This window comes from Phymastichus coffea, unplaced genomic scaffold (assembly GCF_024137745.1).
Source record: "Phymastichus coffea isolate CEN01 unplaced genomic scaffold, Cenicafe_Pcof_1.1 PCOF00072, whole genome shotgun sequence".
Lineage (NCBI taxonomy): Eukaryota > Metazoa > Arthropoda > Insecta > Hymenoptera > Eulophidae > Phymastichus > Phymastichus coffea.
Window position 1 is genome coordinate 1,243,014 of NW_026706883.1, and position 23,950 is coordinate 1,266,963.

Sequence of the window (23,950 nt, forward strand, 5' to 3'; positions counted from 1 at the left end):
AATTTCCCGGCCTAGGTACGTAATCAACTATTTCCGATCTATTTCGACCGGATATCATCACAACAAAATAAATATTGTAGTCATCTTTAACTGTTGAAAATCCACGTCAAATAAGACGACGTGTGTCAAAATTAAATAACTAGTGATTAATAAACATAATAAGTTAAAAAACAAGTGTTTTTTTAAAAACTTATTCTCACAATAAATCCAATTCGTTGAAGTATGCTGCAAACGATACATATTTAATGATATAAACACGTATGCTCTTTTCTGATTGCGTATAATATATAATGGGTTATATCTTACGATCGAGTTATAACATTGGAATAATCAATGCAAAATCATTTTCATTTATTTCGTATTATAAAATGCTATTTATTACTGTTTATTTTATAGGATGAGCGTCCCTATTACAGGATCCTTTAATTTAATTTAATAATTTAGGTCAATGCATAAGCAAAATAATTTGGTAGTAATCTAGGCAACTAATTTAATAAATTGCAAATTATTTGGTGACAAAGAAATGAAATATATTTAATTGATAATGGTATAAAAGTGATTGGATTTGACTTTTTCTTAAGACCAATTACCGACCAAAAAACAATTTACAAATAAATAATATAAAATGTAATTAAGGGACATTTTTTTCTATTTGTTTCAATTGTGTAACCGGTGTATATTGTGCTGCAGTACATATTGAACAATTTGATATATTTATGTTCTATTATAACTTTACAAAAGGTAATGCTAATGTTACTAATTAAAGGTTCTTTGGTTTTTGAAGAAAAAAAGTCTCTCAATTGAAGTTAGTATCCACGTTTTTATTGTAGAGGAAAAGGGGAAAATGACTTTAAACAAACCAAGGTAAAATTTTTGATTTTATACGTTATATATAAAATATACAATGATATATAGCATTTTACAATTAAAGAAAAATATAATAATTTGTTATGGTTGATTCCGATAGAAATGCATTTAATGATATGCTACAAATAATTTTACAACGTTTATTAGTGTAACTTATGATAATTGATAACTAAGCTCTTTGTATTATTAATGATTGAATAATTTTATAATAAAAAGCATTTCGAACAAAAAGAAATCATGCATGTTCATATCAATAAAATGCATTGTTTGCAGCATATTTCAATAAATTTTATTATTCGATGCAATAGAAATAAATTATTGAAAAATAGTACATTACGACATAAGTGCTGGAAAGTAGATTCTTGTCTTGTATGGCGTTTACACTCGAACGAAGCGAGAGTGGAAAGGTATACGAGACGAGAAACTCCCGAACATGTGCCGTACCGTATTTTTTTATACGACGTATGGAAAGAATGATTTTCAATGCTCTTTTTCTACCGAGCGTGCGGGAAAGACGCACTTTGCGCACGGAGTATCGAAATAATTATTTTTTAATAACTAATTACTTAATTAAGGTCAGTTTTTATTTATTTTTCTTTACACTGCACTTATAAGTGCTTCCTCTGCATACTATCAGCAGGTATATCATACTATAATTACCAAAATTTTGTGCAAAATAATGTACTATAGTTTATTATTTTTTTTCTTAACTCGAAGAGATCAACTATGCTGTTGGTAATATGATCTAGACCGAATAATAAACAACTTTAGTTTATTAATTATTCCTAATGCTAAAAATATCTTGCATTAGTATATTAAATCACTGTGGGCCCATCGCGACGATATCACAATTTATTTTTTTGGGAGAGGTGGTAGTGCGGGCATACCTTCTTCGGCGAGAGAATTTAACGGGACGACCACGTTTCTTTATGTTTTTGTAGCCGAAGCCATGAATAAGCTTGACACCGTCATAACGAGCTATACGGTGGAGTAGCATTATTTCTCTCAAGAATAGTCCCGCGGTATAGTGGTGGCAAAGTCACGGATAGCAATGGAGAGGGGGGGGCTGGTCATCCGAAATAGCAAAGTGGGGACTAAACGAACGTTCCTATTGGAGCGCTCGAAGTCCTAGTAAATTATCACATTCGATGCTCGAACCAAACTGAAAATAATTCAGTCTAAGCGACTGTACGTTTGTTACGTATTCAAAGCTTGTCTCCGATACATTTCTTGAAAATGTCTGGACGTGGTAAAGGCGCAGGCAAGGCCAAAGGCACCAAATCCAAAACTCGCTCGAGTAAAGCCGGACTTCAGTTCCCTGTCGGACGCATCCATCGTCTCCTTCGCAAGGGCAACTACGCTGAACGTGTCGGTGCTGGAGCTCCTGTTTACCTTGCCGCTGTTATGGAATACTTGGCTGCTGAGGTTTTAGAATTGGCTGGCAACGCCGCTCGTGACAACAAGAAGACCAGGATCATCCCGCGTCATCTTCAACTTGCCATCCGCAACGACGAAGAGTTAAACAAACTGCTCTCTGGTGTCACCATTGCCCAAGGAGGTGTTTTGCCCAATATCCAAGCAATTCTTTTACCAAAGAAAACTGAGAAGAGTGGTAGCAGCACGAAAAGTAGTCAAGAATATTAAATCTAATAACTTTTTTTCCATATAAATAATCAGTCCTTTTCAGGACTACCAACAATATTAAACGTTGAACTATCTATTGATTGTTTAAATTCTCTGCACCTTTTCAAAACATAACATGCGAATCTTACATATTTGAATAATTGTTAATCTTCCATTACTAATGTTCTAAATAACTTGCGATTATTTAACAAGTATTTCAGTCTCTTATTATTTAGCGAAACAGATAACGTAATATTTTTGATTCTCTTTTTCGATTTTATTTACCATGAAAGTTTTATGCTAGATATATTGAAGCAATAACTATTTCCAACAACGTACGACATTATTTAAACAACAGCCAATAAGATTAACTGAAAAATGTCTATGAGGCTGCAATTTCGTTTACATTACTTTTTAGACGCATACTTACCTCCAATGCAAAATATTTTATCTTTTATGTCTTGAAATTTGCATGTCCTACACGAAGTGAATCATCCTACAGTCCGATTCAGCACACGACACACGCGCATGCATATATATATATATATATATATATATATATATATATATATATATATATATATATATATATATATATATATATCCTAGCGTGCTTTATTATATTTATATTCATTATTCATGTATATAAAATTAAGCAAATTAGATGATTTTAGAGACAGGTTCCACAAAAGCTTGGGCACGTCTGAATAATTTAACATTCAGGGGAGGCAATACAAAAGAGTATATATATGTAGGCAAAATAAATTATAAATATTATTCATATATTTCGTTATTCGATTTCAAACAGTACACGAAAAATTTACTCGATAACTTGGTAAATTCAGATAAAAATTATACTATAATCATCATTAAACAATGCAAAAACGTACATTTTTTGTGTAGCACATGTTAAGATTGCGACAGTCAAAGCGGCAATATAAATCAATAACATTGAGCGATTTCAAAAATCTCATCTTCATTGTTGGTAAATTAATGAACGGTTCCATAATCTATTGCGTGAAAATGATTCTGATTGCATCATAAACTTAGCCATTAATGTAATTAACAATATCTTATACCTTAACGCTAAATTTAACGGTCTTTAATACGCTTATCACTGTCTAAGAAATGAAAAAAGTTCATAATTAAAAAAAATTTTTGTCTGAACGAGTTTTGTTTGAATGGCTAATGCATCCAGAAAATATTTATCTGCAATGGTTGAATTGAATGTTTTGACGTGTAAGGAAAAGATTACAGTGACAAGAGTGACGAGAATCTTCCGAGACGTACGATATTGTGGTGGTGATGGAAGCGAAGCGACCAATGCAAACACGTACAAGTGCGACAATGATTAACGTATTAGTAATGGCGAGATCTGTAACGGCAATGTTGACCCCTTTGATCATTTCGATGAGAATATCACAATCTAAAATCTATGCATCTTTATAAAAAGTTGTTTGAATATACACTACTTTAATAACTACTTCAAAACGTTTTATGTAAAAATTTAGTAGTGGAGGAATTGAATCGGCAAATAACACTTTTAATGCTTTTACATATGAGTATCCAGTTACATAAAATGGTTCAAAAAACAAAAAAATAATTAGCTTAACATCCCTTGCTTATAAAACATATTTTTCTATATATATTAACTACTATTAAATAAATAAATGGAACTAAAGTCAAAACTATATTGTTTTGATAACTAAGCACATGTTTTCTGTTTGAAAATATTTTTCATTTTCTCCTTAACCAGCTATTTCTTCTAAAAGTAGTCATTGTGATAAGATTTTACTTCAAATCATTGCTTCAAATTTTCAAATAAAAAGGATTAATAAATAAGTTACAGTTGATAATAAGTCAGTTTTACCTTTAACAGTTCTTTACGTTTGAGATTACGATGGCTTTACAAGTACTTTATTTTTAGGTTCTGGTAAATCTGAAAGTAATTTTTTATTTATAATAACAATAGCAGTGAAATTTAAATTAACTATTAACTATAATTTAAGAATATTATTGACTTACCATGTAAATCTAATTCTGACAAATTAGGTAATTCAAACGAATTGAAGGATAAAGGCTTTTTCTTGTCATCTTCTTTCGGATTATCCCAAGCACTTCCCATTATCTCAGTCAATTCTTTTTCCAATTCAGAGTCTGACTCAGAAATATGTACAGGTTGTGTCATCACAGATTGCACTTCATTGAGTTCAGCCAAAATCTGAAAATTTAAAATTATATAAATTTTAAAAAATTTATGTAAAACATTAATTTAAGAAAAATTAGAAATTATGAATGTAAAAAATCTTACATCAGACATATCATCCATAGTGTCCTGTACATGACTTTCACTCAAACCAGTATCCTCAAACTTCTTTAAAGCATTGCAGCCAGCTTTATATGCTGCCAATGTATCTGTATCATAGCAAGCATCATGAATTCTGACCAAAAGCCTTTGAACATTTTGTAATGCTGCACTTCGCTTTTCAATGCATTTATCAAGTTCATGTTTCTTTCGTAAATGACTCTTGGCTACTTGTTTCAAACCATTTGCTAAGGATGATTTTGCTTTCGTTATGACTTCATTTCTTTCAACTTCTAGTTGTTCGATGTTTTTTATTAGCATACTCTCTTGTTGAGTAAGCTTATGAATTCCTTCATCAATTTCTGTCACTTCTTCTGCACTTTTTGGAGAAATTTTAACAAGTAATTCCTGTTTGTCATTTTCTTGGCAATCTCTAAACGTAGCTTTTTTTGTGTGTCTCAAATAAATCAATGCTAATTTGATATTACTTTCTGTAATTCTATTGTTTCCACTTTTCTCTATGCAACTTTTTGTAAGCTCACTCAACGATAATAAAGTATTTTCTTTTTTACTATCAATTGTAGATAATATCAATTGTGCTAGTTCTTTTACAGTAGCAATATGAATATACCTTGCATTAGTATCAAAGATTGGTTCAGAAATGTAACTTTTTAACTTTGAAAAAGACCAAGATACCGGTTTCTTTACGAATATATCAATGGTCCATCCTGTCCATGTGCTACTAGATTCTTTTAAAAAATCTGATTCCAATATAACTTCACCATTTCTGCCAAAAAAATTATTAATCATTAATTACTGTTTCTTATTGACACTCAATCATTTTATAAAACTATTATTTTACAATAAATTATTTTTATTTTTACTTGTAAAGTTCTTGTAAAACTGTTGGTAAGCATAAAGCTGTGACTCCATCTCTCTTAAAATTTAGATTCAAATCACTCATTGTAATGCTACATTGGGCATTGTAGATTGCCCAAGTTTTAATCAACTGATTCCAAAATTTGTACTTAGAACTCCAATCTTCAGGGTTGACAGAGCGACTGCGAAATGGAGCAAACAAAGATTTCATTCTTTCTTCTTGATTCCAACATTCTGGCAACTTGTCAACAGGTAAAGGGATAGGAGTTGAAATTTTCTGCGAGGACATGATTGTAATCTGCAATGACTATTACAAACAAAAATGTATTTATGAACTAAGTGAGCTAACAAATTAAAAAAAGATATATTTACAGTATAATAATAACGGATGCAGCGAAATTATTACAGAACAAATATATGCTATGAGAGCAGATTTAAAACTGCTTTATCATGTGCAATTTCTGTTCATTAGAAAAACAACGTATATTCGTAATGAAACGTTTTCAATTAACTCGATTTGGTACATGATAATCTATTATTATGATCATAATATTTCTAACATTTACTACAAGAAAAAAGCAATGTATAATTATCGTAGTTCACTAATTATCAAAATAACTATAGAGTAATACGCAATTAGTGCAGACGGACAGTAACGTGCTCGTGCATATAAAATTATTTTATTTTTACAATTTTGTTCGTATAGGCTGAAATTGACTATCTGTTTTACAATAAATTACAAAATTTACGAGTTTTCAGACAATCAAGTTTTCCTCTGTGACCGTCAGCTTCAATGAAGGAGAAAGACGCCATTAAAACGAAACGAAACGAAGTTAGCGCGCATGTGTGTGTTGCATGGTGTGGCTGACTTTTCGGACGAAAAATGGCGACTCGTCTGCTAAGAATTAACTCCGCTCTGCGGAAATACGCGGACAAGAATGGATTTTTCCAGGTTTGTCTATCGATACTTTGCTTTATCTCGTAATTTTTATTTTCCTACAATTTTTAAATGAGAAGATGCTTATAAGTGCAGTTCTATTCTAGTTCAAAAAAATCAAACAATTATCAGTTTTGACGGTACTTTCCTTACGTAATCCAACATAATTCAATAACTTTTTATTATTTCTAGAATTATTTAAAATGTATTTTTGATTTTGTTCATTTATTTTCTATTATTCAACAGTTTATCACTTTCCATGTTTATTTTACCAAGTTCTTACCGTCTTGCAATATCCTAACCTTAAGCACATTTACTACATTTATCCCAACATACTTTTCTAACGTTACAAGTGTTTATTTTTTTTTATATTAACTTTTTTTTAGATTTCTAAGCAGTGGAGATCAACTGCCGCAGCATCATCTCTCAAGGAGGCACTTATTAATCAACCACCAACCAAAACCACAACATTAGATAATGGTATGAGAATTGCCACCGAAGACAGTGGTGCAGCAACAGCCACTGTTGGTCTTTGGATTGATGCTGGTAGTCGATATGAAACTGATGAAAACAATGGAGTTGCTCACTTCATGGAGCACATGGCTTTCAAAGTATATCTCTTTTTCAATACTGCATAATCAATGCATATGGAGCATTTTTTCTGAGATAAAGTTAATTATATTTATGTTTGATCACAGGGTACAGCAAAGAGATCACAAACTGATCTTGAGCTGGAAATTGAAAACATGGGTGCTCACTTGAATGCTTACACCAGTCGAGAGCAAACTGTCTTCTATGCCAAATGTTTAGCTCAAGATGTTCCTAAGGCTGTTGAAATTCTTAGTGATATAATCCAAAATTCAAAATTAGGGGAAAATGAAATTGAAAGAGAACGTGGGGTGATTTTGAGAGAAATGCAAGAAGTAGAAACAAATTTACAAGAGGTTGTATTTGATCATTTGCACTCTGTTGCTTACCAAGGAACTCCTTTAGGAAGAACCATTCTTGGACCTACTGAAAACATCAAATCCATTAATAGGAATGATCTTGTCAACTATGTCAAGAATAACTATGGCCCACCAAGGTATATATTTCATTTGAGTATTTTATCCAAATAATAAATGAATATTCATACCAATTGTAAAATAACAAGTATGATATTCATTGTCAAATAATTACATTAATTTTTGGTGTTTAATGTCATTGATTTACTTTGAGAGCAAAATTTATTTGAAACAAAATTACTTAGCTAATTACCTAATCTAAGTCCCAAGTCTTGAGAAAGTAATAATATATAACCGTTGCAGGTTTGTTCTTGCTGGAGCTGGCGGTGTAGATCACCAACAGCTCGTTCAGCTAGCTGAACAACACTTTGGTCAAATGAAAGGACCCATATACGACAAAATTCCCGATCTTGATCTTCCCTGCCGTTACACAGGGTCCGAAATCCGTGTTCGTGATGACTCGATGCCTCTTGCACACGTGGCAATCGCTGTTGAAGGTAATTTATTATTTAAACTATTGATAAAACACTTGATGATTAATAAGTGAAAATTCATATAATTTACAATTAAAACTTGTAATAGGTGCCGGTTGGAAAGAAGCCGATAACATTCCCTTAATGGTTGCAAATACCTTGATGGGTGCTTGGGATCGTAGTCAGGGTGGCGGTTCCAACACCGCAACAAATTTGGCGAGAATCGCTGCATCTGGTGAATTATGCCACAGTTTCCAGAGCTTCAACACATGTTACAAGGTTCATCACTAGACTCATGAATAACCATATTTTCCAAATGATTATAATATATTTTAACAAAAAGATAATACTTTCAATTCGAGTTCACTAAAAGGAAAGCTAATTCTACTTTAATAACTATAAATTTCATTATAATTCGTAGGATACTGGTTTGTGGGGAGTTTACTTTATCTGCGAGCCCATGCAAATCGAAGACATGGTATGGAACATTCAACAAGAATGGATGAAGATTTGCACAAACCTTCGTGAAAAAGATGTAGATAGGGCAAAGAATATTCTTAAGACAAACATGCTTCTGCAGTTGGATGGAACTACCGCTGTATGTGAAGATATCGGCAGGCAAATGCTTTGCTACAACCGTAGAATTCCTCTTCATGAACTCGAGGCCAGAATAGAAGTAAGCATAGCTTTAATTATTATCTTCGATGTGAATTATAATACTTGTTATATTAAATAGATATTAAAATCACTCTTCATAGTGAAATAATTTAGCAAAATGTTAAATAATATTTTAAACGGACAATCACTAATAATAACGTATTGTTACAGAGTATCACAGCTAAAACTGTACAGGATGCTGGCATGAAATACATCTACGATCGCTGCCCAGTCATAGCTGCAGTTGGTCCGGTTGAAAATTTGACTGACTACAACATGATCCGTGGTGCTATGTACTGGATTAGATATTAAATTCCTTTCGCCTACAACCAGTCGAACTATTATTATTTTATAGATAATATGATTTGCGACCTTGATTAATTAAAGTACGTGTAAGATATGTTGACATCCTTGAAAGTACTGCTACGATGATATGCATGTACAATATCAGTATGGAAATAAAAAAAATAATTTCATTTTTTTCACTGTTATTATTCTTGTAAATAAATTGAATTACATTAAATGAGATTTCAAGTTCACCACAATGTTCAAAAGTTTTTGTTACAATTAAAATATTTATTATACTTAAATAATATGTCACATAAAAATGCCCAATAAAAATAATCTAAATTAATAGTACGTTTTGATTTAATACTGACTAGAATGTTTAACTTAATCCTTATTTGCTATTCAATGGTCGAAAAGGCTAATATTTTTTACTAAAAATTACAAATTGTCAAATTGAATGCACAATAAATTGCACAAATGTTTTTCAAAATTCGATTATAAAGAAAATCTATGTCAGTGTATTGTTATAAGTCGTAAAATTAGAAAAGTTCAACTACATATGTACAAAATGGATTCACAAGAGATTCAATAACTAAACGCATTCAAATTCTATCTATTGTTAAAATGCATTAAAATGCACATTATCCTGGATTTAACTATTTGACTATCTGCCAAGAGAATTTGCAGGTACTGTTGTGTGAGTTGAAGGTAGAGGATCCTTGCAAATTTTAGCTGTCATTTCTGCTAATGGCTCCAATTCCTTGTGATTAATCAATTCAAATTCAGTCACGAAATAATAGAAATGTTTATAACAAGTATTGACATGAGCTTCCTGAAATAGGAAAAAAAACGAATGGAAAACAATTGATTAATTTTAAAACAACTTCTACTCCAAAATTAACTTACAGCTCCTATAGCGACGATTCTGTCAAAGTGATGAATGTATACATGCACAAAAACTCGAAATAGTCTTGTTAGAATTTTTCTGCACAATGGTATGAAAGTTTTTGGAAATGGCACATCTGAACAAATATTATTCATATAGTTTAAAGTAGCAGAATTATACAAATAATAAATTAAATTAATTAAAGATAGCAACCAGTAAAACAGGTTTTCTATTTATAAATTATACAAAAGCATAAAAAAAAATTCTACCTGTTGAGACTGGAAATAAGTTTTCATTATTGATTTGTGTTTCAATCCATTCCATCAGCAGAGAAACATATTGAGGTGCTGGAAGAGCTGTTGGCTTTTTATATTTATCACCATCTGCCCATAAGTATTCAAAGCGAGCACCACCACTCATTGTTGGACAGGAAGTTGAGTCACAGTATTCAGATATTGTGCCATAAATGAGATTAATTCTGTTGAAGAAATCCACAACTGCCAACATGGGTGATAATTAATCAGCAGGCCCTCATAATAAAGTAAACTAATTAGAGATATCAATGTAAGATATACTCTATTTTAAACTGAATTCAAAATACTTTATCATTCATGATTTCAACAGTTCAAATGTATTACTGAAATAAATGTTAGTTTCTAAGTTATATAACAATATTTGAAGCATGATAAGAGATGAGAAGAGTGACCCATATTCTAAAATTAAGACTCAATTTGCCAGTAGAGAAATACGAATTTCTTAGTTTACTTTTTCGTCGGTGTGCTATACATATTAAAACACAAGACTCACCATGAACAGCAATCCAGTCACTAATTTCTTCTCCAGGTGGCAGTTTTACAGCTACGCGTAAATTAATACCGGAGTTCAAGGATGCCTGCGCTTGTTTGTAGAGCGAATATCGCATAGTACCGTGCGTTAGTTTCTTTTTTGGACGGAAAGTCTGAAATAGCAATATTCACCTCTCAGTAATTTTCCAAAAAATTTGTGTTGAATAATGGCATCTCTCCTCCCGGGGTCAACAATTGCAATCCAAAAATAAACAAACAATTGCAATCAGCTGATAGCGGCACGGGGAAAAAATTCCAACAGCCATACGGCATGAGTAAGTCGCTGATTAAAAAAAATGTAAAGAAAAAAGCGTGAACGCGCACTCGAACAAATTGAACGCGCGTACACCTGCGTCTACGTAATAGGTATAAAAGTACCTCAAGGATCATAACATTGAGTTGGAGGTTATGCGTAATAAAGCAAAGCGACCCATCAATAACTACGTACCTTTCCTTTCTGGAAGAACTCGACGAAGCCGCTGAGCGATGCCATTGTCGACTTGTTATTATTGACTATATTTTTTTGAGTGAAAGCAACATCGATTATTGCCAGCGAACACTTGGCGGTGCGAAATTCCGCGCGTCCTCTCCGAAAAAGAGCAACCAACAACTTTTGCCTCTATGATATAGTTGCGCTGACTGTCGTGGCCAGCCAGCCAGCATCACATCGACAACCCATTCGCGCAGCTCTACGGAGGCGCCAACAATACAATGAACGTTGAGGGGAAGGGAGAGGACACCCCCAACTTTGGTGCGAGAGGAAATCAACTTCCGAACGAAGAGAGTCTGTTTCTGCTTTATCGAGCGATATGCGCGTATAACACGATGGCTTCGACTTCGCCTGTAGTTTCTGCGGTTCGTTCGTAACTTTTTTTCACTGATAGAACTAATGCTTCTCGTGACAATTTTTATTGGCCATTTTTTGTGATATTTACATAATGCAGATTTGATAAATCTTGTCAGCACGTATACAACGTGTAAACGTGGAGCAATTTACGCGTAAACTGTTAAATTAAATAATAAAAATTTAGTTCGATGAAATGTAACTAGAATGTCACGCGAAAATAAATAAATCTGCTTTCATCTAACTTTTATATATAATTAAAGTCAGACAAACTGTCTCGAAAAATTACGCGCTTGCATATATATCGAATATACTGTCTCTGGCACTAATTTCTTTGCTCAGTCAGCTTTTCTTCTCGCTACAAAACTGAAAATGGAAAAATCATTATCAGCGTTCCCCGAGAAACCTTAAATGGAAAGTTCGAATAACTTAAATGTTGACACTTTAAGCAAAATGCGGTGCAAGAGAACTCCGATAAAAAAAAATTTAATAATCCGTATTTCGTGCCATAACGTGTACGCGAAAATATTTGAGTATATTACGTATTCAAGCGTGAAACTCTCAGCGAGAATGAGATATACTAACAATAAATCGCTTACGGACCCGAACGTGATCTTTGTTTTAATATATCATGATGATTTCGGTGACAAGTTTCGATTAATTATTTTTTGTGCATACAGCAAAGTGTGATGGTCAAATGACACTTTGACTTTCTTGTTTTGACGTTATTATTTGAATAATAACGGAAACTTGTGCAACTTTATATAATTAGTAATAAATGATTAAAAACAATTAGTATTAAATGTTATAAGAAGCAACTAGATAATTAATTTGAAAATACATATTGATTACTCAATATTAATCGACGGTTTATCGAATAATTGCCTTCTTTCGTTCGGAAAATTTCTTTCCTCTGAAACTGTGTATCATTTCCATCGTGAATAAAAAAACTTGACGGCATTAGGTTTGCAAACAAAAAATATTCTGCGCATGCAACATATGGGTGGTGGTTTGTGTGTGGGTTATACCGAAAGTTGTCAAGCTCGAAAAGTGGGTCATCCACCCTTAGTTTGTTTTACATACCCACACATGCGTAGCTACGCATATGAAGAGAGGAAGGAGCTGAGATAGCTAAGTTGGTGTCGACTAGGTGGCGCTAGTGTTGCCGCGGCGTTGTGTACACTCCGCTCTGCTGGCTGTCGCTTCGGCATTCGCGGCGAGTAGAGCCGCAACTGTTGCTGCACTTGCCGTCCGACTGTCCGGGTGTTAACGTGCGCGCAACTGCTGTTTCTCTGCGATCATCATCACACACATACACATATCTACCAACGTATATACACACACATAAAGAGCAAAGGGCTGGCGCTTATAAAGCTGCTACAACCCCTCGAGGCTACAAAACAGCTTGTGTAGGTGGCCCAGTTTTTTCTTCTCTCTCTCTCTCTCTCTCTTTCTCTCTCTCTCTCTCTTTCTCTCTCTCTTTCTCTCTCTCCCTCTCAGTCAGTGTCAGTGTGTTTGTGTCTCCTTTCTTTTCTTCGTGCATTTGAGGATCCAAGCTGCTTCTTGGCACCACGTGCATTAGTGTGAGTTTCTGTCGACAATTTCTTGGCTCTTTTCTTTATCTGAAAAGGGTCAATGTCTTTTCTTATATATTCTTCGACATATAGGCCCTTTGTGTGCGTGCGACTTGGTATACAATAGTGTGCAGTGAGAGTGTGTGTACTGCAATACCATCAAGGGCCGAGGAACTTACAGCAGCAGCCTGTCGAGCAAAAGAAAAAACAACAACGGCGAAGACGGAGAGCCTCTTCATCGGCGGATTATTCTTGGCGCCGCGTCTTGTGAGTTTTCTTTTTTTTTTGTGTTTTTTTTTGCGTAACAAAAACAAAGCTGCAACTCGACAAATTGTTTCTCATACATTTTCACCAGTTTATTAACAGCAAAAAAATGAAGAAAGGGGAAACAAACACACGCATGGCATGCGCCGCTATATGCGAGTTATGAATGTTAAGTGAGGAAACGAGGTGCGCGCTTGGCCGTTACGACCCGATTCTTTCGACGTTTCACGCTTAGTTACATCTTTTTGTTTCGAAAAGCCATATAATCCTCCGACAAAATAATTCTCCAAGCTACTCGCGACAGAAAAGAAAAAGCGAAGTTGCGCAAAAACAGAAAAATTGTTACCATTGCAAGTAATGATCGATCAATTATTGAAACAGTTTTCTAAGGACGCGGTGATGTACGTTGTCGTAGCCGGGACAACATCAAATGGTTATATTTTTAAAACCAGGTTAAGCAAAAAAAGAGTAAGTCTTGCGCAAGCTTTTATCAACAATTTCCAATTAATACGTGTAATTAGTCAAACCATTCCTGAAAAAAATTCTATAATTTGCATTATAAAAAAGTTAATGTTGACAAAATTTACACTTAGCTCAAAATACTTATTTTCTTTTCATTAAAGTTTCTCTCTCTATATATCTATCTATCAATATCCATCCACCACTTGCATCAAAGGAAAAATAACAAATGTTTTCTCTTTTCTTCATAAAAATCACGTTGACAGTAAGCAGTGCGATGAAATGAAGGGAAGCAATCAAGCAAAACGTCAACGAAAAAAAAAGTGCACGTATATCGCAAGTTTTGTCTTTCCGTTTAATCAGCTGTATCTTTCGCAGCAAAGTGTATAAAGTAACTTCAATAATCCTTCTCGCTGGCAAATTAATGAAAAATAATCGTCGCCGCTTTATAATAAAGTCGCCAGCGAACCATAGCAGCGAGTAGAGGAGCGTGCGACCGACACATGTGTTCAAGCATTATTATAATGTGACGTGCGCGCGTGTACTTTAGTCTCACTCCGCGATCTTTTTCAATTACACAATTTGCCGCTATTTTCCCTGTAGATGCCATGCGGTAATTATCCTATCGCCGTGTACATGTGCCTTGCTTTTCATTCCTCCTGACAACGAGCTATTTACAATTGGTCAATCTTCTCTATTTCTCTTTCTTTCCCACGTCTCTCTCTCTCTCTCTCTTTTTATTCATAAATATTCACGAGATTTTATTCAGATATATCGTGCGCGTTGCGTGTACAGGATTTTTTACGAATAGCCGCTGGATTTGAGCGTTGAAAATTGATGAGCGTTGTAGCTTTGGATCCTTTTTGTAAGCTATTTTTCACATTCGCCCGACGATTACTTACATTGATTTTCGAAAAAAAAAAACGTCAATGTGTTTTCTCGAAAATTCACCATGTTGCAAAAAAAATAAATAAAACAGAATTAACAGGAAAGCCTGCATTTATCAAAAAATTAATCGAGATTAAATTCATCGACAGTGCATGTGGCTGAATTTCACAGAATACGTAGTATGTGAAAGAATGCGAATTTCTGCATAAATTTCAACGAGTCTGAGACTTCATTTGATTTTGCGTATTTAGGTTACATTTGCCACAAACGTATCATGTTTGAAATGATTGCTATTGATACAAGATCTTTTTTTCCTGTGCCTATCTCATTACGATAGCCGATGAAAGTGATAAATGCGGCATAAACGTTTGCTGAAAATTGGAACACGCATTTACAAGGCCGCGTATAAGCTCTATTGTCAAGCTAAAGCATAATTAGTAAATAAAAAATCCAAGCAAGGTACGCGCTCAAATCGCAATTTCAACGCGAAGCCCACGTCAAGTCGCCGCATACCGTCACGACGTCCGATCAACTCTGACATGAATTGAGTAATGCCGCCATATAGTTTACGCTCTGTCGCTCATCCCGCAGCTTGGAAAATAGCCATAAATCTTCTGCGCGAGTGCGACCGCTCTAAAACGTTGAAATGCGCATAATAATTGTTCAAGTCGTCGCTATTCCTGAAAGGTATGAGAATATCAACGTCAACGATTATACTTCACGAGCGAAAGAGAGACAAACAAAGCGTAAAGTGAATTTTCGATATGTTTTCTTTTGCAGCTCTGTAAGAATCCTGCGGATCGCATTTCTGTGGATTATAAGCAAGAAGTACGTGACAAGGTCTTTTTATTAATGTTTTATTCCGCCTCTTTTTTGCTCCTCTTGCACTCGCTCTACCTTTTTTCCTTATTTCTAATTCACAAGAGATTGCATTCGAGAGCGATTCAGTTTACTGGAGTTTTCTGATTTTCAAGGCATTTAAATTGAGATTTGAGGAAAATATCATTTTTTTAATATGAAACATTTTCCATGACGATGACGCTTCTAATCTGCTCGTGAAAATGCTAATATAGAAATACTCTCTAATTTGTTCGCCTAAACGTTTCTCAACGTCTACATTGACGAGCCTTACATTTTTAGTTACGCCTGAAGCGTTTTAGAGCTTGCGAATATGTGTAAATCCATTAATGGAGGCTCACTAATGGAATAGTTTAAACAAGCACGGGTGAACACTTGGCTAAGGTGTCCAAATTTGACAAGGTGAGTCGTTTGGAACGAACCCCATTTTAATAGTCAAAGTCCTCGAAAGGAAAAACTTGATTGGACGATTGAAATGCCAGCAGCGTCAGCCAGATTTAATTAAATTCTCAAATCAGGGAGCTTTCCGTCTTATCTAATCTGCTCATCTTTCTCAGCAAACCGATTGACGCTCGTTTTCTTTCCGCGAGTAGAAAACCCAAATATAATTAATCCCGAAAAGGACAGTCGACCGATGTTTTGCCAACGTTATAATAATATCGCGCGCGAGCCACAATAGAAATTATCTCATCCTCCGGCTCGGCCAACTTCTAGTAGTCCATGGCTAGTCGGGATTTCTCGGAATCTCGCATAGATATACGCATAGTTTCGTATGCGCGAGGTGCCAGCTGATCCGATTGCTTGTCGCTTTTTTTATACGTCTCCGGCGCTATTCGTTCACTGTCAAGAACGTCAACTCTAGTTTACTTTTTAGAAGTAGTCGCATTGTGATTTACGTGGCTTGATTGCGTAATCACCTCGCACATGGATGACAATTTTTAAGAAAAACATTTCCAAAACGACGAACTGCAGGCGTCCGCCAGCGAGAAAGCAAAGAAGATAATTTTACGCAAGGCATTGAAAACAATGGAGAGTTTTGTAAAAAATACCCGATGTCCTATATATGCAAAGCGTGTAATGGCAGCTCGGCTTAGGACCGGTTTTATTGCCTCAGAGCAAGGTACCCGCGCATTGTTACAAACGTATACGCACGTGTAATTGTACGCGGCAAACTTGTTTCTTGTTCTTCGCCCTTATCCTACAGTTCGTCTTGCGTCTTGTTCTCGATGAAATGTGTGGCGCGTCCCTCGGGCAACTTCCACTTTTGCCGAGGGAAAGACGACAAACGCTCATCGATGACGAACCGTCAACGTTCCCGGCACGTTCGCGATTGTACGGCGGGCGCGGGCGCGAGGCGGCATACCAAATTAGCACAGCGTCCGATTAACAATTGGAAAAAACAGATAGCCATCGCGATCCATTTGCCTCGGTCTGGCTCCACTCGTCGATCCAATAATGCCGACTCATCGAGCTTGAATGCACGGACATTTGCGCGAAAGTGCGCCGCTGCTAATTGTCGTGAAAAGCATTGTGCGCCGTCCAGTTCTCTCTCGACAGTGGGCTGCGGCCGCTGATAAACGAAAGCGCGAGCACGAAAGGGGGAAGAAAGCACGTTTCACCTCGTCGCTCGATAGCCGCATTTCGAATTTTATAACGTGTCCACGTTTCTCATCCTCGCCGCACTCGCGATTTATTGCGATGCCTGCTATTACGACGTGGCTTCTTGTACTCTCTGGAGAGCACGAAGAGCAGCCGTCCGACATCATATCTCAACTCTCATACGTGGATTATCATTCGGTGAGTTTTCGAGGGGTTACCGAGTGACAGATGCACGATATATAGGCGCGCGAGCCAATCGATCTTTCAAACTTCCCGATAATATATATGTAATAACGTTACGTGGCAAATCTCATCAGGCACGTGAAAGAGGCTCGTTCCTTCGATCGCTGCACTTCTTTGTGCACTATCCCGGCGAGGTTCGGCTTCTCGAACAAGACGCGCGAGCCGTGAATGCAGGAACGAGCGCAAAGCGTCAATTATACGGTCGCGAGATTTTTATCTTTTCACATTGAGCGTAGCGCCGAACAAAGAGACATTAATCCCCTTCCTTCGGAGCGATTGACCGCTCGTGCACCTCCCCTCCCCCCGCCTCGTCACGCTCGTCGCGCGCAAGTATCCGCGAGAAAACGAACGGCATCGACAAAGCGAAGATATTAGCGGTACGGGGCAAGTTATCGTGGAAGCGCTCGCGTATCGCCGATAAACGCGCGGACGCGCGAGCAGTCGGGAGCAAGTTGGCTCCACCGCTTGTCCTCGTTTAGCGTTCACCTGGAAATAATAAAAACCAGAAGCAGCGAGAGTCTCCCGCGAGACAATACCGTCGCTCGCGCGTCGGGCGGATTGCTCTTGCACTTGAAACGTATATATGCGGATTCATTACTTCGCTGATGCGGCGGCGCGTATTTTTCTTTTTTTTTTTTCTTTTCCGAGAGATTCATATTTGGGTCAAGCTAGGTCTGCTTTCTGATAGCTTCTGCGCGCGTGCTCATTGTTTCATGGGTTTATGGATACGCTCGTCGCTCTTGCGTACGATCGATCCCTTGTTTTCTTCATTGCTCTCGCAGGCTCTGCGACTGTCGCTATCGGTGCTTTTTTTTATATCAACGTCTTTTTATTTAACGACGGAGGGAGAGCGGGGTGGCGAGGTAAACCGAGGTAAACGACCGCATTTCTGCTGACAAATAAATTTTTTCCGTTTTTCTCGGTGTGCACTGGTGCCGGGGTACGTACACTTTGTCGCCGGAGAACTGTCGTTTGCTTTCTATCGAGCCACAGACAAACAAAATGATCATTGTTTTCGGTACACGCGAGTTCGGTAAAAACGAAACTTATCTAAACAATATCCGAAATTCGATATTGTGAGCCCTATTGGAAGATCCGTGCACCATGAGCGGTAAGCAGTCGATGGTCCGCACAAGGCACGCCATTCATTGGCAATCAACTGGGAGTAAAGGAGGACATTGTTTGATAGGCGGTAAAAAGTTGCCAGTTTAAGTAGCAGAAGATGTCAGGAGCGAATCTAAGAATAGAGCCGAAGATGAAATAGTCGGTCGGAGCACTCTTCCCATCGACTTGTCCCGTGATAAAAAAAGAAATTGCCGAGGCACGCTCTTTTTTTTTCGCTTCTTCCTTCTGGCGGCCAAGATTTTTTTCTTATCTTGCCAGCAGCAGCGCTTTCATCCCTTTGCCAGAGTGCTGCTGCATTAGCTCGTTCGAGAAACAAAAAAGAAAAGAGCCAGCGAGCGAACAATGCGGACAGGAGTGGCGACCTGATATCCGAGATTCAGCGGTCGATGAACGAATAATGCTAGCAGCGCTGCTGCTACCGCTCGCAAGCAAATACGTTATTACATCTACCGACACAGTAGATGCCTCTTCCACGATGGTCTTTCGGTCAAGGTTCGGAGACTGACCGAGTCACAGCTTTTCTAACATAGGAAATACGTATAGGTGAAACGTGCGCGTGTGTTCGGTGCGTTTCGTTAAGCGAAAGACGTCATTCTTAGTTTTATTTTGGCAGACTTCTCGTGGTTGCGCTCGCTGAATCGACCAAGCGACAGAAGCACGGAGCCTCGAGCTAAAAATTCTACGGAAGTTCGCCATATAAATCAAAGAAGGACACCTTGTTTATTTATCCACTTGGCGTCGTCGATCACAAATAACTTTTATAGCTTATTTGCACCCTTCGACGAGAGCGCGCGCTTTCTTTATCTTCTCGGGCGGCAAACAAAAGCCTCGCCGTATCGCGAAACACGAAAGATAACTCGCCGCGAGTCTATTTCAAAATCGCATTAAAAAAGCACTCAGCGAGATCGGCAAGCACAGCGAATGATGCCGCGGCGTTCACTAGAGATTTTCGCCAAATAGAAAGTATGATTGAGTCGCGCCAGTGGCGTACGTTCATGAAATAAAAAGCTTGAAATTGATGGTTTAGAAATAGCCTTTTCCTTGTTTATTACGAGCTTCCAGCATTATCGCATCTCCGTCGCTCTAAACAAAGCTATAACCTTATTGCGATTAAATGGGATTGCGAAGGGACGGGCGATCACATTTTTATATGATTATAAGGTGCAAAACGAACGGCGCGCGCTTGTTGATTTTCAGAATGCATTGACTCGTTGTATTAATAGGTCGCCGATGGATGATTGCAGCGCGCAAACAATGAATGATACTTTGAAGCGATTATCGACAGACTGAATTGGTATGAATGACAATAAGCCAAGTAAACACGAGGTTTCCCTTAAGAAGCATGCACTCGTAAATTACGTGCAGATTCACGCGTATTTGTAGCAGACTTTTCTCTCGCATTATCTTGCATTGCAAAAACATTCTTCCGAGATAAAGCTCAGAAGCGCAGGTCGAGCTTTCGAAACGCGCCAATAACGCGCGCTCACTCAGTTCCTTTTCCTCGAGTCCGCGCAAGAACACGGGGAAAAAAGGAAATAGAAGAAGAATTGGGACATGCGTGTCCAACAAAAGCTCCGAGCTTACAACTTATCGAATTACGCCGGCCGTCAGCTCGCGTTTATTGCTTGTTTTGTTTGACTGCGCGACGATCTCTGTGCGCGACACAGACAATAACGAGTTTCTCTGGTTTTTATTGCTAATAAAATTGTAACCCTACGAGCTCTCGCCTTTGGTTCTCCGACTGTCTTTTACTTCGACGAATGGGCTCCGTCCAGATATTTAATTCGCTTGCGTTCGAGCTCGTAAACTTCCATTTCAATTTCCAAGTTTTTCCCAATGTCTTGCGAGCTTATTATATGCCACGTTACTTTGAATTAGTCAATGCAAAAGTGAAATTTTGTTCAGTCGCGTTGTCTCCGATGAAAGTGGATGCGTCGTATTTTCAACAGTTTGAGGGTCCGATTATCCAGGCGATAGATGCGTGAGCCCGGAAAAAAAACCGTGGAATCGAACTTGCGATCAACTCTTACACTAGAAACAAAAAGCAATCAATTTAAAAACTGATTACTTTGCGATTGCACATAGGCACGTTCGGAGCGAACTTACTCACGAGCTTTCGACGCGCTCCCGTGGTAATAATTCTGTCCTCGGAATTAACGATGGTAATTAAGGAAAAGTAAAAGCACTTGAGCTGATGGCTGAAACAATTGAGCTTGAACACGTGTAAACGTACGCCGGGCGTGCACATTGCCAATCGTAAAATTCAATCTGTTGCACGTGCGCGACATCAAAGCTCGGCGAGCGAGAGGAAAGAGCTTCCAATTGCCGCGCGGCGGCGGGTGTGAAAATGTGTGCGCATACACTAGAGCGACCTCGATCATGTGCCGGCCTGCGATTTTCGTTGTTAAGCAGCCCGCCACTGATGATCGATTGGTTTTCAATCGTTTCACTGGTTCGTGCTTGGCTTCCCGTTCGATTGTTCGAGGCTCCACGTTAATGAAAAGCTCGGCTACTGTACGACCACTGATAGTTGGAATTCTTTTTTTTCGATCAATCAGGCGCGAGGGACTGTCTTATTTATAACTCAAAGTCGTAATTTGAAAATCACGCTATACTATTCCGTCAGTCATGTCCCCTTTCGTTTCGGTTAATTAAAATATGCTGGACTACTTACGATTGCAAGCTTTGCATTTTTGTACGATGCATCATCGGATTCCCGATACAGACAATTTCCAAAATAAAGCTCATATTTCTGTATTCGGCGTAATTTATGCGCTGGATTTTCAATGTTCGACATGATTTTAATATTGATATTGTACGTACAGGTGATAATTAAGTACTTTAACCATCGAACATTTCGACGAAAATTCTTTGTTTTAACATTCATACGTTTACCAACATTTGTCTCCGAATTTTGACAATGATTATAATACTTAATTGGTAGACTTTACATAGAAACGTTGTAGATTTCCAATGATTTCAATCTTTACCCGATAAACATCGAATTCTAGGAAAATAACTCATTAATAACGTATAAATACTCACGCGCATTTTTATTTCCAGCTTGGAATATTTACATTAGGTGGAATTGCAATAAAATACTCGAGTCAGCCGATTAAGCTCACCGAGTCGTATCGAATTTGTCAAAGTGAAAGGAAAATTCTTAATTAAGCATAAAAAAACAATGTCGTTCGGCAGAATCTCTGATTTGCGAATGGTGCACGTTATGTCAAAGGCATTCCTTCCAAAAGTGTACGTAAATTCTCTTCGTTCGACTGCACGCCAGAAATGCACGAGTCGAGAAGTGAACGACCTGTGAATAATTGTCGTCATTCATTTTTCAGAAAGAAAAATAAAAGCGACACCGAACGCATTTGTCCATGAGAGCGCGAAGAAAAGAGAGAGAGAGAGAGAGAGAGAGAGTTTGTCGACATACATTTTTTATCACGAAGGTAGGCGGCGTTGTGCTGTCGCGCAAGGTGACTGATAATGAAATATTTCTCGGCGTTGCGTCGTTCGCATGAATAAACACGACCACTCGCGCGATCACAGTACACGAACTTCGCCGCCTCGCGCGTACATTCATGCATCCTTGACTGAAGCCATCCGCGCGTGCTCTTCGGTTTCGTGCCTCGCCCACCTGTTTCACGCGCGTACGTTGCGCGGGTATCTCTTTTTTGTTTTTTGTTTTTTTTTTCGGGCGCGCGCACTCGCCTTGGCCCAGTGCGTGCCGTTCTGCTGCCCGGCGAAAGCGACTTTTGAAATTACAAATTCGGGGTGTTCGCCTGGGTAGCTTGACCGAGTCGGCTCAGCGTCTGCCCCGCATGTCAATTCAGTAACTATACTCGAGATACGAGGAGCACGACGAAAAATAAACGTCAAGTGCTGTTGGCAGGGGGCAGGCGAGGATGCTTTCAAACATTCAATTTTCATCAGATCTATCAGCCACTCAGTTTTTGGTTCTCTCATTATCTTTCGATCGGTCCGTGTAACCTTGAAAATGGCTGCGCAGGTTGACGCTACTCTCGGCATCATCGTGTTTCGTCCTTTCCAGGGGAGAAACATTTGATTCCTTCGGAAAAACAATTGAAGCAGGCCGATTGCCGTTTCATTCAAATGTAACGAAGCTTGCAACCGACAGCGCTATTTGGAGAAGTCTGAAAAGGAAATGGCGTGTCAGTCTGTCGTTATCAACTTTAGTTAAATTTCGTTACGACACCTGTAATTATTCCTAACGTACTTACTCGATTATTTTTACATTTCCATTGGATCGACGTCGCGCAAAACTTTCTATTTGTTCGCTTTTATCATTTTTCACCTGACGAATGGAAATTGAAATGAGACGTTCGATCGTCAACTAATAACCGCGATAACAGTCATGAAAAAAAGTCAAAGAAAGACAACGTTCTGCTAGAAACGACATAGTGAAAATGGCAGTGTTGGAATGTATTCGACAATGACGGTGCAAACTTTACGAGAAGAAGAAGCTCAATTTCTCCAACGAACGATCGATGTCCGCGACAATCAAACGACAACGAGAAGGAAAAAAACGTGGCGTATCTTTGAACAATCTTGAAATGCAACAATCCAAGCCAGCAACGTCGCGACAAATCGCAACTGCTCGCGACACTCGCTCATCGCGAGTGCTAAGTACATACCCACGCGCGCGAAAGGGTAACATTTACTCGTGCTGTAAATAGACGCATTTTTCCTTTCTCTTTCTCTCGGGTAAATATCTTTTTTTTTTCCGCGTCAATTACATCCAAACGCTAAAAGTGTTTGCCACGACAATCTTATAGCGCCAGAATCTACGTTACCGATGCTCGAATTTCAGATACCACTTGTCAGATTCTTTTACGGCTATTTCAAGCGGCTTTTAATGAGATCGCTGTTGTTTATAACACTAGCACAATCGAACGTATTCCGTGTAAAAATGTCTGTCTTAGAAAAAAATATCGAGCTTCTCGTGTGCGTTACAACATGAATTTCACATACACACATTCCAACATCGACGGGAGTTAGTATCGAACGTTTTGTCAAAGTATTAATTGTCAGTTAAATATCGTGTCGCGCGACGCGACGAAGGGTCACCAAACAAAGAACACAATATGTGAAGGATACGTGGTATAAAAATTAATGTGCCTCTAAATTTAGAGCGACTCGCTTTCGCTGTCTTTTGTTATCGATCGTTTCTCTCTGTCCTCTCTCTCTCTCTCTCTCTCTCTGTCTCTCTGTCTCTCTCTCTCTCTCACTCTCTGTCTTGAAAAAAATATTTATTCGCAAGGTTGACGCCGAAATTTACGAATGATTTTTCTCTTGTTGTAGACACGCA

At 37.7% G+C, this 23,950-nt stretch overlaps 5 protein-coding genes across 10 annotated transcripts in view; 3 read left to right on the forward strand and 2 right to left on the reverse strand.

The window, feature by feature from the left end:
• The first annotated feature begins 2,065 nt into the window (after positions 1 to 2,065).
• Positions 2,066 to 2,572, forward strand: LOC131667943 (histone H2A-like). The gene has a single exon (XM_058941721.1). It carries the CDS (start codon positions 2,104 to 2,106, stop codon positions 2,509 to 2,511), a length of 408 nt encoding a protein of 135 aa, XP_058797704.1. The 5' UTR covers positions 2,066 to 2,103; the 3' UTR covers positions 2,512 to 2,572.
• A 658-nt stretch (positions 2,573 to 3,230) lies between these two features.
• On the reverse strand, positions 3,231 to 6,493 carry LOC131668004 (charged multivesicular body protein 7). 3 transcript variants are annotated; one of them, XM_058941810.1, is made up of 6 exons: positions 6,047 to 6,344; positions 5,680 to 5,981; positions 4,802 to 5,582; positions 4,516 to 4,711; positions 4,361 to 4,429; positions 3,231 to 3,865 (listed from the first exon to the last, which is right to left on the reverse strand). In XM_058941810.1, exons 2-5 carry the CDS (start codon positions 5,961 to 5,963, stop codon positions 4,386 to 4,388), a joined length of 1,305 nt encoding a protein of 434 aa, XP_058797793.1. In that variant the 5' UTR covers positions 5,964 to 5,981; positions 6,047 to 6,344; the 3' UTR covers positions 3,231 to 3,865; positions 4,361 to 4,385. The 3 variants fall into 3 exon arrangements, with proteins under 3 accessions (XP_058797793.1, XP_058797792.1, XP_058797791.1); XM_058941809.1 differs by lacking the exon at positions 6,047 to 6,344 and adding an exon at positions 6,365 to 6,493 and having other exon boundaries at positions 3,231 to 4,429; XM_058941808.1 differs by having other exon boundaries at positions 3,232 to 4,429.
• LOC131668003 (mitochondrial-processing peptidase subunit beta) lies at positions 6,473 to 9,292 on the forward strand. Its single transcript, XM_058941807.1, has 7 exons — positions 6,473 to 6,626; positions 6,998 to 7,222; positions 7,310 to 7,695; positions 7,919 to 8,112; positions 8,198 to 8,367; positions 8,510 to 8,764; positions 8,917 to 9,292. The coding sequence occupies exons 1-7, from the start codon at positions 6,558 to 6,560 to the stop codon at positions 9,055 to 9,057; spliced, it is 1,440 nt and encodes a 479-aa protein (XP_058797790.1). The 5' UTR covers positions 6,473 to 6,557; the 3' UTR covers positions 9,058 to 9,292.
• Positions 9,293 to 9,448: 156 nt separating this feature from the next.
• LOC131668005 (MOB kinase activator-like 3) lies at positions 9,449 to 11,757 on the reverse strand. The gene is made up of 5 exons (XM_058941811.1): positions 11,213 to 11,757; positions 10,727 to 10,877; positions 10,189 to 10,416; positions 9,940 to 10,055; positions 9,449 to 9,865 (listed from the first exon to the last, which is right to left on the reverse strand). The coding sequence occupies exons 1-5, from the start codon at positions 11,255 to 11,257 to the stop codon at positions 9,698 to 9,700; spliced, it is 708 nt and encodes a 235-aa protein (XP_058797794.1). The 5' UTR covers positions 11,258 to 11,757; the 3' UTR covers positions 9,449 to 9,697.
• A 1,069-nt stretch (positions 11,758 to 12,826) lies between these two features.
• LOC131668048 (protein phosphatase PP2A 55 kDa regulatory subunit) overlaps positions 12,827 to 23,950 on the forward strand; it is a 36,636-nt gene continuing 25,512 nt past the window's right edge. The window contains exons 1-2 of one of the 4 annotated variants that reach the window (XM_058941879.1): positions 12,827 to 13,191; positions 13,276 to 13,449. The gene's annotated coding sequence lies outside the window, so the exon portion shown is untranslated. Of the gene's footprint in view, positions 13,450 to 15,022; positions 15,481 to 15,573; positions 15,622 to 23,950 lie in introns of those variants that run through there. The other 3 variants (XM_058941880.1, XM_058941878.1, XM_058941881.1) reach the window with 3 other exon arrangements.